This window comes from Otolemur garnettii, unplaced genomic scaffold (genome assembly GCF_000181295.1).
Source record: "Otolemur garnettii isolate 467f Iridium unplaced genomic scaffold, OtoGar3 scaffold00225, whole genome shotgun sequence".
Lineage (NCBI taxonomy): Eukaryota > Metazoa > Chordata > Mammalia > Primates > Galagidae > Otolemur > Otolemur garnettii.
This window is the reverse complement of record NW_003852620.1, coordinates 285,026-304,075: the sequence shown is the minus strand read 5'-3', so window position 1 is coordinate 304,075 and position 19,050 is coordinate 285,026. Positions and strand designations below refer to the sequence as shown.

At 46.6% G+C, this 19,050-nt stretch overlaps 1 protein-coding gene across 1 annotated transcript; it reads right to left on the bottom strand.

The window, feature by feature from the left end:
• Nucleotides 1–665: 665 nt before the first annotated feature.
• On the bottom strand, nt 666–14,142 carry ABHD4 (abhydrolase domain containing 4). The gene is made up of 7 exons (XM_003801904.3): nt 14,056–14,142; nt 10,749–10,837; nt 8,685–9,057; nt 8,383–8,537; nt 6,193–6,304; nt 2,737–2,923; nt 666–2,067 (listed from the first exon to the last, which is right to left on the bottom strand). The coding sequence occupies exons 1-7, from the start codon at nt 14,115–14,117 to the stop codon at nt 1,978–1,980; spliced, it is 1,068 nt and encodes a 355-aa protein (XP_003801952.1). The 5' UTR covers nt 14,118–14,142; the 3' UTR covers nt 666–1,977.
• Nucleotides 14,143–19,050: the final 4,908 nt, after the last annotated feature.

The following is a 19,050-nucleotide window of genomic DNA, read 5'->3' as shown; positions in this document are numbered from 1 at the left end:
GGTCTGGGGAGGAAAGAGATTTTAAACAAGGAATTACAAGTTTATGGGTTTTACAAAAGGGGCACCTGAGGTGGGGCCTGTAGCTCAGTGGGTAGAGTGCCGGCCACATACACGGAGACCTGAGAGGCTGGTGGGTTTGAACCTGGCCCAGACCAGCCAAACGATAACAACTGCAATTAAAAAAGAAAAAGCCAGGCATTGTAGCAGGTGCCTGTGGTCCCAGCTACTTGGGAGGCTGAGGCAAAAGGGGCAACTGAGCATGCCATGGAAATGTGGAACAGGGAGTCCAAGTCTAGGCTGGGGAGTCAGGGAAAGGCTTCCCACATGAGGAGTCTAAGCTGAGATCCAGAGGGTAAGCAGGAGTTAGAACAGGCTACAGGGAGCAGCAACTGAGCTTAGGAAGACCGGGGACTTAATGGCAGCAGGTAGCCCCCAGCATCCAGTTCTGCCCGATTCTCCTCTTTGGAATTAGGGCTTGACCCATCTATACCCTGGATCTGGGCTTTGGGCTGGGTCTAGAGGCCAACACTGAGCTGAAAGGAGAGGGAGTAGGGGGTTCTCAGGCACCTCTCAGGGTTCTTTTTAACTCAGGCATCACCGAAATTCCGGGCCAGTCAGCACTCATCAGAACAATGCTAAATCTCAGCACTGCTAGAAGTTTTAATTCATTTCTTTATTAATATAGAAAAGGAACCCAAGGCAGCTGGACCAGTAGTACAAAGCACCAGGAGTTAATGCTATTCTGGTGAAAAGGTTGGCTTTACAGAAGTGAAGAAGCAGGCAGGAGCTGCCCTGGGTCTGTGGCCAGGCCCAGCCTACTGCCCATGACCTCATAGCAGTCTCTGGAGCCTGCCCATGGACATAGGAGACCATGGGGACAGAGGGCCAGATGGTGGGAACCACGCTGTGGCTGACAAGGACAGGGAACTGGACCATAGGCAGGGGCTTACGGAGGGCCTCAGCTCTGGGGGCAGGTAGAAAAATGCAAATACTGGTGGGCATGGAGAGCCCAGACATGACCTGGGGGTGAAGGGCTCTTCCCTGCTCTCTCCACCAGAGGCCACCTTTGCTCTATACTACATGTGGGGCTTCAGGGCCCAAGGCACAGAGGGAGGCTCAGAGGCCTCTGGTTGGAAGGTGAGGCAAGCAAGGAGCACTAAGTTTTCCCAGCTCAGGCAGCCAGGGCTGAGAACAGGGAAGAAGAGCATCCCTGCAAATGGAACTAGAATGTGGGGCAAGGATGGGCTATCCTTAGCCAGTGAGTAGGACCAGCCCCATGGCAATGGTGCCTGCCTCGAAGTGTAAAAGCATGCAATAAGCTGTGGGTGTCCGAAGACCTGGGATCTAGCCTTAGATCTGCTGGACTCATACCACACAGAACTGTGTCACCATGGGCCAGCCGCGTCCTGTTTCATCTGTCAGTGAGGACTTTGGATATGACCTCTTAGGTCATGGAAAGGACTCGGCAGGTACAGGGAGCTCTAGGACCTGCTCTTGGTAGTTAAGTGGGAACCAGTCCCAGCCAGACCCTGGATGGAACTGGCATAGGATGGGGGTGAGGGAGTTTGGAGGAGGAAGATGTCCTTGCAGGGGACCTATCCCAACTAGAGCTAGGAAAGGTGACTGGGAACTCTCCTTTACCCAGAAGAAGAAAAGGCTGCACGGGAGGGAATGTGGCTCAGTGCAATCCTTCATAACCAACACTTGGGTAACACTTGGCATGGAGAGAATGGGTGACATTGTGCAGCCCTTTATGTTCTTCCCCAGGGTGGGGTGCTCAAGGCCTCTCGTGGCTCTGCCTCAAGCCCTTAGCATGGGGTCAGAAGTGCTCTTTTCCACTGTGGTCCCGTCCTGGGGACAGCCCAAGACTGCCAGGCTGGCACGTGTTAGTCGGTGAGGAAAGGACAGAGGGGTGAGTAAGCAGACAGGGAGGCGACAGTGACTCTCTGGCTTTCTCCTCTTCCTCTAGAGAGCAGCTCAATCCACCGAGTTGCAGATCTCTTCCACCACGGCATTGAAGATGTGTGGCTGGTCGGCATAGACGTGGTGTGATGCATCATTAATCTCCTGTGGAGAGAGGACCCACCAGGGGTGAGATGGCCCTTCAGTCACCATTTGTTTTCCCCTTACACTATTTGCTGTCACCCACAAGCTGTTATCAGGAACAATGCTCCACCCTTCTCCCTGGATCTTGGTACTTTCCTTTGGGAGCCAATGAATCCCAGTAGCCCATCCGACTTCTTCTATAGACATTCACTGTAACTTTCCTTCCATGTTAGCACCAGCACTGATGGGCTGGTTCCATGCAAAGGCCCAGAAGTGAGGGCCCAGGGGTGGCCCCTAGCCTAATTAAGCCTACTCACTGGCAAACAAGGGTGGGGAGCAGCAGGCAGAAGTGTGGTAGGAAGGCCTCAGGCTCTGGTACTGGGTGGGGATTACTAGAGGCAGCACGCACCTGGCTACTGGATAAGAACCTACCTTCAGCTGAAGTGGGCTACAAAGAAGTGGGGAGCCCCTTATTACTGATTACAAAGACAGACTTTCCAAACCCATTGTCCCCCCCATGGGGGACAGATGCCCAAATGGCCATCTGTCCATCTCTCTTTCTCCTGACCTCTGATCACCCTCCTCTACCCCAAGGCTGAGAACTGACTGACTGAGAGGCGACCAGTATGTGCTGGGATTCAATTCACAGCACTTCCTCCTCAACCCCTGCTCTGTGGGTAGCCAACGTACCAGGTCTCGGACATAGGAATCCGGCCGCTGCATCTTCACCTTTTTTCCTGTGCTGGTATCTATCCAAGTGTTGGCCCCATAGATCATGGTGATGGGCACATCCTTCCGAATCAAGTGAATACGCTCCAGCATGGGGCGCCGGGCCCAGCCGAAAGACTCCATCATGGCTTTGAATGCCGTCTCGCCACTGACAGAAGCAAACCAGGGTGAGGCAATTAACAGAATAAACACTGCAGCTGAAAATGTCAACTTGTGGTCCTCCAGAGGCGGGGGCAGTATTTCAGTCACCTTTGCATTCCTCTCAAAGGCCAGCACTGGGTTTATTCAATACTTGATAAGATTAGGAGATGATGCAAATGCCACAGGTCTCCTATCAGGGAAGACTTAGGAGGAACACACTTGTGAAAAACTCCAAGGCACTAAGAACTGTCCAAGAATGGAATGGAGTGGATTATTACTTATTATTACATATTCAGCAAATATGTATGTGCTACACCCTGGGCTGGGTGAGATGTGGCAGGATAGATGGGGTGCTGGCCCTCCCAGAGCTCACACTGTAGGTAAGCAGGCATTACACAGCTAATCATATGATTAATTATTTAACTTAAACTTTCCCAAGAAGGATGAAAGGGTGGTTGAGTGCTACAGGAACGTGGGCTGGGGACTCAGCCTACTGAGGTTAAGGGAGAGCGTCAAGAAATTCATTTGAGGTGAAATCTGAAGGGGGCATTAGGGTAGTAAAAAATGCGGCCTAAGATGACTATGGTATTAAAAACCAGTCTTACAAGGACCAGGGGAGCAACAGTTTTTGTTAAGTAAAAAGCAACAAATGCTGATTTAATCTACCTTACTCTCTGGTCATTTCCTCAGGTAGAATTAATTGAGGCCGTATCATGAGGTGTCTGCAAGGCTGTGACAGGAACCAGCTCTCTGGGCTGGTCTGTAGCTTCTGTGGGAGACAGGGGAGGTTGGGACGCTGCTACCTCCTAGGTTTGACCTGTTTGGGGTTGGTTACCTCTATACTTTCCTTTGCATCCCAGGGAAGAAGGGGAGCCCAAGTTCTGCCCAGGCCACCGAAATGGGTAATTTTTCCTGAAGACAATGCAGGACAGTGGAAAAGTCATGGAATTTGGAGTCAGAAAGACACAAATTCAAATCCTTGGCTATATTTTCTCAGCCAGTCATGTAACCAGGATAGAGCTTGACTTTCTCATTTACAAATTGGAGTACTATGCCCATTTTTTTTTTTTTTTTTGAGACAGAGCCTCAAGCTGTCACCCTGGGTATAGTGCTATGGCATCATAGCTCACAGCAACCTCCAACTCCTAGGCTCAAGCGATTCTCCTGCCTCTGCCTCCCAAGTAGCTGGGATTACAGGTGCCTCCCACAACGCCCTGCTATTTTTGGTTGCAGCCATTGTTGTTTGGTGGCCCAGGCTGGATTCGAACCTGCTAGCTCAGGTGTATGTGGCTGGCATCTTAGCCGCTTGAGCCACAGGTGCTGAGACACTATGCCCATTTTTTAAGGTCATGATTAGAAAAATGAAAGCATACTATACACAGGCAGTACTCATAGCTCAGTGGGTAGGGCACTGGCCACATATACCTAGGTTGGCGGGTTTGAACCTGGCCAGGGCCTGCTAAACAACAATGACAACTGCAACAACAAAAAAGATAGCCAGGTGTTGTGGCGGGGAACTGTAGTCCCAGCTACTTGAGATGCTGAGGCAAGAGAATCACTTAAGCCTGGGAGTTTGAGGTTCCTGTGAACTGTGACACCATGGCACTCTACTGAGGGTGACATAGTGAGACTCTGTCTCAAAAAAAGAAAACAAAACAAAACAAAAAACTATACACAAAGCCCCTAAGTTTGGGTGCACAGAAGTAGCACCTTTGGCCATGTTTCAAGTTTTCCAAGGGAATGATAGAAATTACCATGAGCTTATCAGGGTTACAACTCAAAAGAACCCAAGGGGTCAGAAAATAGAGCGATGGTATTTTGGGGGGGGGTCACTCATGTCACTTTTGCTTCCTCCTGGACATGATTGAGTTGAGGGAGTACACAGTCTAGCAGGGGTCCTCAAACTTTTTAAACAGGGGGCCAGTTCACTGTCCCTCAGACCATTGGAGGGCTGGACTGCAGGCCCCCAGGACGAGTCGGCTGCTAAGCAGGACAGGCAGCGGTGGCAGGCCAGATAAATGTCCTAGGCGGGCTGCATGTGGCTAATGCTCAGACAGTGCTGCTGGAATGCAAATCCCCACCTTCCTCACAGCTATGGCCCACAGCAGGTGATATGGATAAGCCCAGAAGGAGGTAGGGCAGTGACTTTGGCTTTCTGAGATGCCTACCAACAGCTCGGGGTGAGGCTCTCACAGAGGCGGTGCTGCCAATGTGGCCTCACACTATCAGCTACTCACAGGGCACTGCCGTAGAGGAAGATTACCTCCCCGACTGTGCCCTGGCCTTCAATGTTGCCAAGACTGCAGATTGGCAGGCTGTGGGGCCTGCTGTGTATGTAAGTAGCCACACATGGGAACTTTGCAATGTTCTAGAAAAACTCCTGAATCTCACAAAGATACAAAAGAATTTCTGTCCCAATGATAAATCATTTCAAAGTACACCTGATTCAGTTTTAAATTGGATGAGCAATTGTATATCTAGGAATGTGTTCTTTGGATACAATAACATGTATGCAAAGGAATATGTGCAAGGCCCTCTGAAGCAATGGCATATGATATCCCAGACTGGAAATAATAAGGAAATTTGGGGACTGCAGGTTTGAGACAAAAGATTTCTTTCTTTTCCTTTATAACCCCTCCCCCTGTGTTTATATCACCTTTTCAGTTAAAAAAAAATCTTTTAAAATGCTTTTCAGGCTGGGTGTGGTGGCTCATGTCTGTAATCCTAACACTCTGGAAGGCCCAGGTGGTTGGATTGCCTGAGTTCAGGAGTTCAAGACCAGCCTGAGCAAGAGTGAGACCTCATCTCTACTAAAAAGAGAAAAACTTGCCACGTGTTGTGGCAAGCACCTAGAGTCCCAGCTACTTGGGAGGCTGTGGCAAGAGGATCACTTGAGCCCAAGGGTTTGAGGTTGCTGTGAGCTATGATGCAACAGCACTCAACCCAGGGCACAGAATGAGACTCTATCTCAAATAAATAAATAAATAAGAAAAATAAAATGTTTTTCAGACTTTTGCTCATCAGGCCAACTGCCTATCTGTAAGGAAGGAAGAGCTTCCTCTAGAGATTGGCAACATGCTTAATTAATCTATTATCCTCTATATTCCTTTGTGTCTATCCCTCGGGAATTCCCTGGAAATGATCAAGCCTATTAGTGCCTATGTTCCCTAACTTAGCCAGAGCTTTGTGAAAAAAAAAAGTAAAGCACAGAACTCCAGCAGCTGGAGTTTTATATCCAAAGCACCCATCCCAAACTAGCCTGGGAGCTGCCCTCACCTGGGATTCTGTGCATTGCAGTGGTAGATATACTCTGATATGGTATCATCTTCAAAGAAGTCTGCAAACTTGCGCTTGAAGTCCGGCCGGAATCGCTGCACCAGGCCAGGCCCTGGGAAGGGATAAAAAAACCCAGAGTGGCCAAATCAGTTGTGGGTGTGGAGGGGGCAAGATTCCTGCCTTTGTATGTTTTAACAACTTTAACCAAATAATATTTCTCCTAATGGTTTGTTTGCTTTATACATTTAACATTACAGTGGCAGAAAGAGTGCAGGAGTCTATTGGGAAATTCCAGATGACTTCAAATGATACTTGGTTGCCAAAGAATTTAAAGACAGTCTAACATCACTGAGGAATCAGGTTATTTTCAGTTCAGTGAAGTCCCAAGATCTTTCCCTGCAAGGATCACAAGCCCTCTCCCTGAGTGCATAGTTGAGATGCTCTTCTTTCACAGTCTGTTCTTTCTCTCCCTGAAACCCTATGGCCTTCTAATCTTCTGAAGGTAGCAGATGAAACTAGACCACCTCCCAAGAGCCCTCTCATTTTCAAACCTGTAATAGAATACACGGGGAGGCGAACTTAACAACACTGGTGTCTCAGACTCAGAGTACTATTTTAGAACAATCTGTTCCTTTCACCTTTCTTTATGGTATATATATACAAGCAAAAACAGACTGTAAAAATTAGGCTTACTGGTTAACTTCTGATCTCTCTTCTGGTATTCTCTGTATAACCAGTAAGGGGGTGAGAGGGAGGTGAGAAGTGACTGGGGAGGTACAACCAAGATTTCCATGAGTGCTGGCCCTCCCTCTTGGCATAGCCCTCTCTAGGTGCCAGGCAACTGCCCCAACCATAATACCTCTGATGCCCTTCCAAGAACTGGCCAGATCCAAGGCCAGAAAACGAGAGGGTGGCTTGAGCAGGGCTTCTCCCTGGAAAGGACTATAGAGTCTATTGGAATTCACAGTGCAGGGAATCAGAAGGTTAGCTCTCTGCCTACTTTCTTTTCTTTGCCACCGGTGCTTCTTGCACGCCCTCCTTTCTCTCAGAACTCCTAAACTCCTACTCAAATGCTCATTTTCTCCCCTTTATCTGAAGCCATTTGGTTTTTCTTTAAGGGTCTAGGGAGAGAACTCTTCTTTAGCTATTAACAATAATAACTGGCTATCGGGGGAACAGGCGCGGTGGCTTACACCTGTAATCCTAGCACTCTCAGAGGCTGAGGTAGATGGATTGCTGGAGGTCAGGAGTTCAAGACCAGCCTGAGTAAGAGTGAGACTCTGGTCTCCACTAAAAGTGAAAAACTGAGGCAAGAGGATCACATGAGCCCAAGAGTTTGAGGTTGCTGTGAGCTATGATACCATAGCACTCGATCAAGGGTGCAAAGTGAGACTCTTTCTCAAAAAAGAAAAAAGTATATATATATGTACACATAAAAAAAAAAATTGGCTATTGAACACTACTATGTAAACATAAGCCATCAGTACAAGATAGGGGTCTCCAAGCTTTTCCATGAAGGAAGTCTACTTTTTACTTCATCAGAGTTGTAAGCTCTCTAGAAGAAAGAGAGCTGGCAATGTAAGGTCAGGAAGCCAAATCTACTGACCCTGTTCATTATGCTGGCTCCTCCCATCCCACTTTTCCCTCTCTTTTACCCACAGAATTTTCTGATGGCTACTAAGTACTAGATGACACAGGGCAGGTGAAGATAAGGTGCTTGCCTGAAGCAGTGCACAGTTCAGAGGGGCTTGTGGGCCATGGTGGGTTATGCTGGAGGCTCTGGTCCTGCCCCTGCCCCTGCCAGCTGTGGGTGCTGGGTAACCCACAGGGTTGGGATCCAGTGGTGGTTACTATGCCTGAATCACCAATAGATTGTCATAAAGACTCATGCATGTAGCAGAGGAGGACTTGTTTCACAGTTCCCCCTCTCCCTGGGGATATAGCCAAGGTACAGGGTAGCTGCTCTGTTCCGTCTGTCCCTTGTATAGGAAAGCTTTTTCTATGCAGATGAAGGGGGGGAAAGAACCTTCTGAAACCTCAAACAAAGAGATCTGGTTCAGAGTAATAGCTTTAAATCATAATGCTAGACCCATTCTCACTTTTTATGAGTAAGTGGGACAAACAGTGAGGTTTCTAGAATGGGATAGGCTTGTTATAAGGGGATAGTTTCTTCATCTGCAGGCTACTCACCCCAGGGCCCCGCTACTCGAAGAACAGCCAAAGGATTGGAACGCCCTAGGACAGACGCCACGGCCTTGAGCCATGTTGGGGGAGCTCGGATCTCACTGGGGTCGGTCGGTCGAAGGGGAAAGCCCCATGGGTCCACCAGGATGAGGTGTTTTACTCTACATTAAAGGAGGAGAGAGGAGAAGACACACTGTATTCTCTTGGAAGCACCAGAGCCCTTCAATCACCTGGGAAGGAGAGAATTACTGGAAAAGAACATTAGAAAGTTCCTAGCAAGGTAAGGAGTTAGGGTACTCTATCATTACCTTTCAGGGTACTTGATAGAGTAAGAAGTGGCCAGGAATCCTCCCAAACTGTGCCCCAAAAGAATCATGCTGGGGATCCCCATGGTCTCCCGCCACGTCTCTATTGAGGTCACAAACTCGTCCTCAGCTCCCTCTGGGTCCCTTGGAAACGTCGGTCTTGAGCTTCGCCCAAAGCCAAGCAGATCAAAGGTATGCAGTGTTCGGCGGGTACTCAGTGAATCCATGTTGAGGATCCAGAGGCCCACGCCGCCCCCAAAGCCATGCACCATCACCAGGGGGGTGCGGCCCTTTTGCTCAGGGCTCACAGTCACCGTCCAGATCTTGTTCTGGTTTGGAAGGGACACGTATCTGGCCAGGAACTTGTTCTGGAGACCTGGGGAGGGGAAGAATCCAATAAGACCACTTCCTGACATGCTGTCCAGATGGCCCATGACCACCACACTTCATATCTCTCTCCAGTGCCAGCCCCCCCTAAGCTCCCTCAGGTCTTTCCTCCACAACTCTGATCTCTGACACAGACTCTCTCCTTCACCAAAATTAAGGAAAGCTCTTCTGAGCTCTCTTCTTGACTGGGCCTGGCCCCTGGCCCCAGCCTGCCTGTAGCCTGCCTAGCCCAGTCTTAGCAAGAATCCCCTAACCAGTCATTCCTGACCACGCTTCTTCTCCCCCAGCCTTGAGGCCTGGGATGAGGAGACACAGAGACACTCACTGGCAACATGAGAAGGAAACCTTACAGCTCTCAGCCTTGTTGACAGTTACCAGAGGTATCAGGAGGCAGGCTGTGTCCCAGCCTTAGGAGACCTGCCCATTATGGCAGTTAGGAATCCCTACTTGTCTTGTATAGACAGTTATTCTTCTTGGGTAAATGGTTATTAGCAAGAATCCCCTTATCCTTGATGTCTTCTCTAGTACTTCTCCATCCACAGACCTCGTCACCTTGTTCCTTGGTTATAAATCCCTACTTGTCTTTGTTGTATTTAGAGTTGAGCCCCATTTCTCTCTCCTATTGCATCAGTATTGAATAACTTTGGTAAGAACCAACTTAATGTGTGAGAATATTTTTTCCTGTGAAAGAAAACTACATATTGTGTGTTAAACTACACATTCTAGAGAATTCAACTCCAAGCACAATTTGTAGATTGATCTGTAGGTATTAGAGGCTATCTTATTCCTGGAGGCTATTTGCCCAGCTCCCTTTGGGCCCAGGGTGGCAGTGACACCTTGTATCCAACACTCTTGAACCTGTGTGTGCTTGAAGCTTGATAGGTGGACAGTACTATGGTCCAGCCAGGGGGAGGGGGTGATGGATTTGGGCTGGGCCTTGAACTTATTCCTTTTAGAGACTGAGGTGGGGAGGGCTTGCTTTGCTGGTGTGATGGAAGAGCTGCCTAGATCCTGGATGGAGGCTTGAAAGCTATGGCTGCTCTGACTTAGGACCATTAAGAGTGAGCATGGCCATGGCTGGGGCAGTGTGGCAGGTTGGGGAAGATCATATGGGAAATAAGGGGAGACATAGCCCAAAGGTCTTTTTTGAGCTAGTGCTGCTACTTCTCATGAGATGCCCTGCTCCCAGGTAATAGCGCTGGTTTGCAAATCCCAAACTACTATAGTGACCAGGCAGGAGGTAGGCCCAAACCAGCTAGGACACAGGGTATATTAGAGAATGTAGGATTGCTGGTCCTCGGGTAGGCAGATGGTAAATCTAAGAAGTGCTTGTGTGTTTAGAACAGAGAGGGAGAGAAAAAAGGAGAGAGGAATGGGGGAGAAGAAAGGAGGGAGGGCGAAGATGTGTATGTCTGTGTGTGCTAACCCACATAGGGTTTGAAGTGAAACTATAGGATGTGGCAGGAAGTGGCATATGGCTAGGAAGGAGGCGGGAAACCACTATCACAGAATATTGTGCCCTCTTATGAATCTCTTCCCCTCAAATCACTGACATCCTTCCCTCTCATTAAAAGCACCATTAGTCAGGAAATCAGTGGCCTCAATATACCCTTCTGTGTATATCCTGTACCCCTCTTGGGTCCCCTGAGAGAAGTGGGACAACCTATCCCTTCTACTTACACTGGAGGATCCTGGCTTCCACATTTTTCAGCTGAGACATGGAAGTGGGGCGCCAAGTAGGCAGCCAGCTACTCAGCCAGCCTTGAGGCCTGGGATGAGGAGACACAGACAACATTGGCAACATTGAAAAGGAAACATTGATGCTATTAGCTTTGCTCACAGTTACAAGAGTTACCAAGAGGCAGGCTGTTTCCCAGCCCCGGGAGACCTGTCTAGGGTGGCAGTCAGCAATTCCTACTAGCTACCTTAAGACAGATGGTTACTTTTCGTGGGTAAATGGTTATTAACAGCATGCCCTTGTTGCAATAGATATTCAGAATGTAATAGGTGTAATACTTTACAGTTTACAAAGCTCTTTTGCATTTATTATCTCATTTGAGCTTTACAACTTGCCTTTGTTACTGGTTATCATAATTTATGTTCAAAGAGATTAAAAGGAGAGGAAAAGCAATTAATGTTTCAGTTAGTCTGTCATCCCCAGGACTAGCTGTTCTTTTAGGGTGGGACAGACAAACTCCCATGCCACCTCCCTCCTGGTAGGGCACCCTCTTTCAAGCCCTTTGAAATACAGAGCACCACTGGGTTAGTGCCTAACTACCTGCGCTCTCAGGTAATCAATTCATTCAGCCCTGAACATGGAGATGGGGAAGGCAGGGAGCAGGAGGCAGAACACTTGGGTTCAAGAACTGACAAATTCACTGACGGGACACAGGTTGTCTCTGGCTTGTTTTCCAGATTATAAAATGAGTAGTGGAAAGCTCACCTATGCCCTCAATTCCCACAATATGCAGTAAAATAGACCCATCCTGCTTTCTCCTTCATACCCAGTGACTGTAAGTCATTGAAAGACAGAGGTTAAAAGCATCAGCTTTGGAATAAAAAAAAAAAAATCTCCTGGATTTGAATCACAGCACTATCTATGATGAGTAGAATGGCTTTGTACCAATAAATAACCTCTCTTTAACCATCTGGATATGTAAGGGACCTTGTAGGGTGCCCAGTACAAATTAGATGCTCAGTGAATACAGTTTTTATTATTATTTTTTTCCATCCTACATCCTATTTCTCTGTTCTTGAACTCTGCTTGGATGAAGGGGGTTTCAGGACAGACATCAACAGCCATAGGAAACACCAGCATAGTGAAGGCGGGATATTTTGTGTGGGAACAGAATCATCACTAAACCTCCTGGGCTTCCTAATATGTCATTTGAAGTACAGAATTTTAGATAGGATGTGTGGCTTCTTTATTTTACAAATAAGCAAACTAATGCCCAGAGAAAGAACAGAACCAGAACCCAGATCTCAAATCCAGATTTCTCAGTACCTCCTCCATGGACTGTCTAGCTTCAGCTTTTCAAGGCCATACATAAATACTCAGAGTATATAACCACATTTTCACACTTATCTCTGTTTTCTGAAAGGAGGTTGTGATCTAAAGTCAGAGTTCTAATTTTAGCACTGCCACTTACCAACACTGTGATTGGGGGTACATTATTTAGCCTTTCTGTGTCAGAGCCGCCTCATCTTTAAAAGGGAGGTGGTAATACTATATACCTCAGAGGGTTGTTATAAGGATTCAACGAGCACATCTAAAGTACACGGAACAATGCCTAGCATAAGACGAACACCCAATAAACCTTCTTTCCCCTCAGCTAAATTACAAACTCTCTACATTCCCAATGTTTTGCAAGTAGCAACTCTCAGTGAATGTCTGAAGTTTGAAAGAAAACCTGGGGTTACGGCTGGGAGTGGTACCTTGGTGGCTTTAGCCAAATGAGAGTTCTGTCAGTCTCAAATCAATCTAATCCCAGAGAAATTCAGAACCCTTTTCATATTCTACTGGAATCTCTTGTTGGCTTGAAGTATAGGGACCAAGACCTGGAGTTGGAATTTTGCCAGTCTTAAGAGACAAACTTTCTAAGTCATAGATACTGTGACAATGTTATCATAACATTGCCCTGTAACTGTCCAGTGCAGAGCTCGGGAGAAATGCTGTCTCATGGAACAGGACCATGGGCTGCTCAGCAGATATGCCTTGAGTGGGGTGGGGGGGGGGAGATGTACTTTGCTGGTTTTCTCCAAATATGTCACAGGTGAAGCACTGGAAATGGTGCCTGGCACACACTGTATGCTCAGTATTGGGGAGCAAAGGGCAGGAGTGGGAAATTGAGGCAAGGAGCAGAGAAGCCACTTAGCCATGAACTTAGCTTGGCTAGGATGGTCTCTTCCATTCTGATGGGGGTGAAGCAGAAGGGGCTCTGTGCTGGGAGAAGATCCTGTTCTAGACCTATGTGATCTTGGGTAAGACTCCTAATTTCTATGGATATTGGCTTCTTCATTTGTAAAAAGGAGCTTAACCACCTGGATCTCTTCCAGCTCCAATATTCTGCCTCCAGTCATTTTAGGTGTTGTAAATTTCCTCTTGGAAAAGTTTTCTTAGAAAGCAACATTCTCCTGGGCAGTTCCTTCAAGCCCAGGAAGCTATTTATAAATTGTCATAAAGTTAATTAGATTTGCAGGCTTCCAGTTCTGCACGTCTGAGAAGGGGGAGGCAGTACCAGGCCCAGGAAAGGCCCTGTTCTGGTGAAACCAAGGCTTGGCTGGGAGCTGAGTCATTCTTCTAGAAACAACTTTAACTTGCTCCTATCAGATTTCCAACTGCAAGTTACACCACCTACAGGTGGTATCCCAAACCTAATTCCCTTCAGACAATGCTAACAAATCTCAATAGCTGTCATTCTGAAAGCACTGCATTAAGGATGTTGTTATGATGATTAAAAACATCATCAACCGGGATCACAAGCGGCTGTACGTCTCGGTGGGCAAGAGCTTAAGAAACCTGTAAGCCCTTTACTCCACGCCAATCCTACCGCGGTGGAGACCCCTGCCTCTGGCCACACATCCTCCACACCCACGTCCGACTGGGGCAGGTTGAGGCGAGCACACCTGGGCTGCTACTCCAGCATCCGAGTCCCACAAGCTTGTTTTCGGGGATCTTACACATTACCCCTAAATCTACCCTCCGAGCACAGCGACTAGAGGAGAATGAGGGGCAGTGGCGAAGACTAAGGTGGAAAGTCACAATCACCGAGCCCCAGGCAAGCTCAGCTACCATTGCTTCCCCGGCTCTGCGGCCGCCTCCGCCGGGCAAAAACAAAGCAAGCGAACGCAACCCCAGCCCTCCCCGGAAGCCGACCTGAAAAAGGAAAGGCGGGAAGGTGTCTAAAACAGCTCCTCAGCCACAGATAGTCCCAGGATCGTGGCCCAGAGAGAGAGGGAGAAAGAGAAAAAGACAGGATTAACTCACTGCTGCTCCAGATCATCAGCCATAGTAAACAAGCCCTGCCGGGTCAAGCAAAGCCAGCCCATCCCTCCTCCTGACGCCAGCACCAGCTGACCCAGAAAAGTCTCGGATAACAAAAGGGGCGTGGCCAGTGTTCCGCTCGTCGGGGGCGGGGCTACGGGCTCGGGGGCGGGGCTCCAGGCGCCGGGGTGGCTCTGGGTGGGGGCTGGGTAGCAGGTTGGCCTCTGATGGATGAAACTCGGCAAATTGGTTTGAGCTAGTGGGGCCCTTCTTACTAAGTTTTCGGGTATTGACATGTCATGTCCAGGCAGAAATGCCTCTGAGGGTCTTATAAAACAGGACAGCAATCCTGGTCACACCTCTAGGGGACAGTGAAGGAAGGTGGTAGTACTGAAAAACCCAAGTTCTTCACCCAGCTCCATCAGGACTTTGTTCTCTGATAATTAAAAAGTGACAGAACTACCCCAGCATGAGCTCATACATACTCTTCGGGCTTCCTGTTAGAGTTCTCCCCCTGAAATCTCCCCTGGTTAGTGTTCCTTCCAATCGGATGCTTAAAAGGTGTGTGTGTGTGCAGATAATACCATTGGTTGAATGTATGTACTTGCCAGATTTCAAAAATAAAACACAGGACACCTAATTACATTTAAATTTCAGATAAAACAATTTTTTAGAACAAGTATGTGCCATGCAATATTTGGGACATAATTGGACATCTGTATTTTATCTGACAATCCTGAACCTATGTGACATATGTCAAGAAGAGCATTCTTCTGCTCTGAGGTTGAGTCTGGCTCCAACCTAATTTACTGGGAAAATGTTGCTCAACTCTGGGTCTTCTTCAACGTGGAAGACCGCAGTTGAAGGACTAATGTAAAAGGCTGGGTCTGCTTTGGGTATGTGGGTGTGGGGACATGGGAACTAAGGTGACTGGCTGAGCTCAGAGGTCTTTAGTGCACTTCAGACTTGCTTGGCAGAGGAGTTAAATCTTGAGCCTGTATGTAGAACTTACTTGAACTAGTAAATAGTGCCTAATGACCCTGAAGCTGGCAGATTTTAGAACATCCCCTTGGTTAAGTTAAAACCAGGCTTGGGGGTTTAGGAGGATGGGTGGGAGAATGCTGGGGCAGAGGGATTTATCAAGGCATGTTTCTTTAGCCTTCCTGCTGGACCTAGTAGATTCTGAGATTCTTCCTTTTTGTAACACAGCATTAAGCTGATTATTATAAAGACTTAAAGTTTAAGAGAACTGGTATTTATAGTGAAGGGGTTTAGGAATTTGCAAGCTGTGAGGCACAGAGGTCCAAACAGCAGAGGACTTTTCCATTTATTCTTGCAATAAACCACAGTGGTCCTAAACTTCAGTGTGTCTAAGAATCGTCTGGAGGGCCTGTTAAACATTCAAATTTTAATCCCTACCCTCTGAGATTCTAATTGAACTGTTTTGGCTTGATGCTAGAAAGCTGCATTTTTAGGAAGCACTGCAGATTCTGGTGCTCAGGGAGACTCATTGCTTAATTAGAAGCATAAATTCTGGAGTCAGAAGTCTGTGTTAAGGTCAGTCTTTGCTTTGCCATTTACCCACTGTATGCCCTTGGACAGGTGATTTACTATCTCTTAATTTCTTCTCCTGGCTGCATCTTATGAGAATTAATCAAGATAATTCCAATAAACATTTAGTAAACTTTACTTGTGCTAAAAATGTTACCTATTGTTGCTGTTATTATTCTTCAAAGCCAAGCATTATGTTAAGCACTGAAAATACAATTATCGAAAGGAAAGAACGAACCTGCCATATCGGTAAACATAGACTTTCCATCTGTGCTACACTGTTCTTGCCTTTACAAAGCTGGCAACTTTGTATTCAGAGGTCAGCTCAAAGAAAGCCTTCTTTTCAGAGGACTTTCTTGACCATGGGGTCTAAAGAGATCACCATCATTTGATCATATTACCTTTTTTTTTTTTTTTTTTTGGAGATCACCATCATTAGATCATGTGATCACATTACCTTTTTTTTTTTTTTTTCACTCTGCTGCTTGGGCTAGAGCGCAATGGCACAATCATAGCTCACAGCAACCTCAAATTCCTGGGCTCAAGTGATCCTCCTGCCTCAGCCTGCCAAGTAGCTGGCACTAAAGGTGTGTGCTACCATACTTGGGTAATTTTTAAATTTTTTGTAGAGATGGGGTATTGCTCCTGTTCAGTTCAGGCTGGCCTTGAACTCCTGGCTTCAAGCAATCCTCCTGCCTTCCGCTGTCAAGGTAACATTACCCGGTTTTTCTTTTATTTCCTTACTTCCGACAGAGTCTCACTCTGTCACCCTGGGTAGAGTGCCAGGGTGTCATAGCTCACAGCAACCACAAACTCTTGGGCTTGAGCAATCCTCTTGCCTTCACCTCCCAAGTAGCTGGGACTGACTACTGGCATGTGCCCCCATGCCCAGCTAGTTTTTCTAATTTTAGTAGAGATGTGGTCTTGCTCTTGTTCAGGCTGCTCTTGAACTCTCGAGTCCAAGCAATCTACTTGCCTTGGCCTTCCAAAGTGCTAGGATTATAGGCATGAGCCACTGTGCCCAGCCTTATTTTTACTTTCTTCATAACATCTATCACTCTCTGAAATTATCTTGCATACATAGTATTTGTGGATTTATTATCAATCTACCCCATTAGCGAGTCAGTTTCATCGGAGACCTTGTCTGTCTTGTTCTCTACCTTGTTTCCAAAATATAGAACAGGTGTGGCACAGAGTAGGGGCTCAGTACTTGGTGCATAAATGAAAGGATGAAAAGTCTAGTGAAGAGGCAGAAGCACCAATAATTGCCGATAAAATAGTGTGCTAAATGTCAAAGAGTTTGGGAGCCATATTCTAAGTTATACCATAAAGGAAATTCCATGCTCCAAGACAGGACAATAAAATACCCCACTTTTCTGAAAACTTATAAGATGTAAGATAAAAACCTAAAAGATGTAGAAATTTGAGGACAGGATGACTGGGCTGGAACTGGTTTTAGATCTCTCTAGGTTAGGTTCTTTTTCAGGAGGAAGTGCAGAGAAGCTTTTGCATTTTGTTTTTATGCACCAAACCAGCTTTAAAGTAGAGGTTGCTTGGAAGCAGGACATTTGAATGTATGGAGAATGCATACTGAGATGTCTCAGAATAGGGCTGGATCTGACAGAGTTATAGTGGAAAGGCTCTCACTGTTTACTCTAGGCAGGCCTCTAGGGAGAAGATATAAGGTGCCTTTTTCTCCTTATCTTCAAGACAAGATATACTATGTGCAAGTTTTATGTGTGATTTATGCATGATTTAATTATTACTATGGTCTTCATAGGAAGAAACTGATTTGACAAACTCTCTTTCCTGTGCCTGTGAGTTATCATTAAATATCACAAAAGTAGGTGGAGCTGTTAAATTAACAGTTCAGGCCTGGCAGAGAGATCATTTTTTTTGTTTCAAATGGGTGTCATTGCCCCCACTCCCTTTTTTGAGACAGGGTGTTGCTCTGTTGCCCTGGCTGGAGTGCTTACTGCAACCTTAAAATCCTAGGCTAAAGTGATCCTTTTGCCTCAGCTTTCCAAGTAGCTGGGACTACAGGTTCATACCACCTCGATTAATTTTTCTAATTTTTTTTTTTTGTAGAAATGGGGTTCTCATTCTTGATCAGTCTGGCCTTGGACTACTGGCCTTAATCAATCCTCCCACTTTGGCCTCCCAAAGTACTAGAATTATTGGCATGAGCCACTGCAACCAGTAGAGAGTTCATTCATTGCCTTTTGAATGAACTATGAATAAAATGTGACTCTTGGACTAAACATAAGAATTGAGTGTAGCTCTAAAGTTGCTTTGTCCAATGGTAACCACCAGCCATAAGTGGCTACTTAAGATTTAAATTAAAAACCAAATAAATTCCCTATGTCACACTCACTATATTTTGGCCAGGGCTGGGTTTGAACCCACCACCTGCGGCATATGGGGCCAGCGCCCTATTCCTTTGAGCCCCAGGCACCACCCTACACTCACTGTATTTTAAGTGCTTAGTAGACACTTATGTGTAGTGGCTACCAGTGCAGAAGCAATGCAGAGATATTCTCATTATCACAGAAAATTCCACTGGAGAGGGTTGCTCAGGCATTGATGCTTTCAGCCCCATGTTGTGGGGAGTGTTTTGTCCTTGGAAAGGACAATATGGTAGATTCTCTTTCGGGTGCCAGGGAGAGGGCAATACTGAGACTTTTATGAGACTCCTCAAAGAGCTAGAAGGAAGGGAAATGGGCCACTGGAGCCTGCAAAGTTGTCCCATTTTCACAGAAACTGGAAGGATGAGGAGATATGGGTTCACTGAAGACACTTGCTGCTTTACTAGGACTTGGACCAGAAACTATAGAAATTAGACTTTGTGCTGTTTTCAACATGATTCCCCTTTCAAAATAATTGTCTATTTTATCTGTTCTATTAGAAAATAAGGAAAAGGGGGGAACAAAGTTTAAAAGATAGAGCAGTGATATCTAATAGTAGTGGAGAGAAACAGAAAGAGGAATCTTAAGGGAAAATAAAGAGACTCTCTTTTCCATGCAAAGATTTTCTTTAGAAGAGTCCTTTTCTATTCGAACTTTGGAGAATTTGTTTCTTTTTGTAAAGAATGTAATTTATTTCCTTTTCTTTTTTTGGTGAGTGGGGGGACAGAGTCTCACTATGTTGCCCTCAGTAGAGTGCCCTGGCATCACAGCTCTCAGCAACCTCAGACTCTTGGGCTTAAGTGATTCTCTTGCCTCAGACTCCCAAGTAGCTGGGACTACAGGTGCCTGCCATAACCCCTGGCTATTTTCTTGTTGTAGTTGTCATTGTTGATTGGCAGGACCAGCTAGGTTCAAATCCGCCAGCCCCAGTGTATGTGGCCGGTGCCCTAGCTGATGAGCTACAGACTTTGAGCTGTGATTTCTTATTGTAGAGAGAGGTGGTATAAAATGACGGACTTTGCCCCTATGGGAAGCTTCTTAC

Bases quoted from the DNA above. Each gene is read 5' to 3' on its own strand.
- ABHD4 (XM_003801904.3), bottom strand. From the start codon at position 14,117: ATGGGCTGGCTTTGCTTGACCCGGCAGGGCTTGTTTACTATGGCTGAT. The intron at 9,058-10,748 runs GTAAGTAGAAGG...TCCCCTCCCCAG, and splicing joins GGAAGCCAGGATCCTCCAGT to GTCTCCAGAACAAGTTCCTG. The intron at 2,068-2,736 runs GTACGTTGGCTA...CTCTCTCCACAG, and splicing joins ATTCCTATGTCCGAGACCTG to GAGATTAATGATGCATCACA.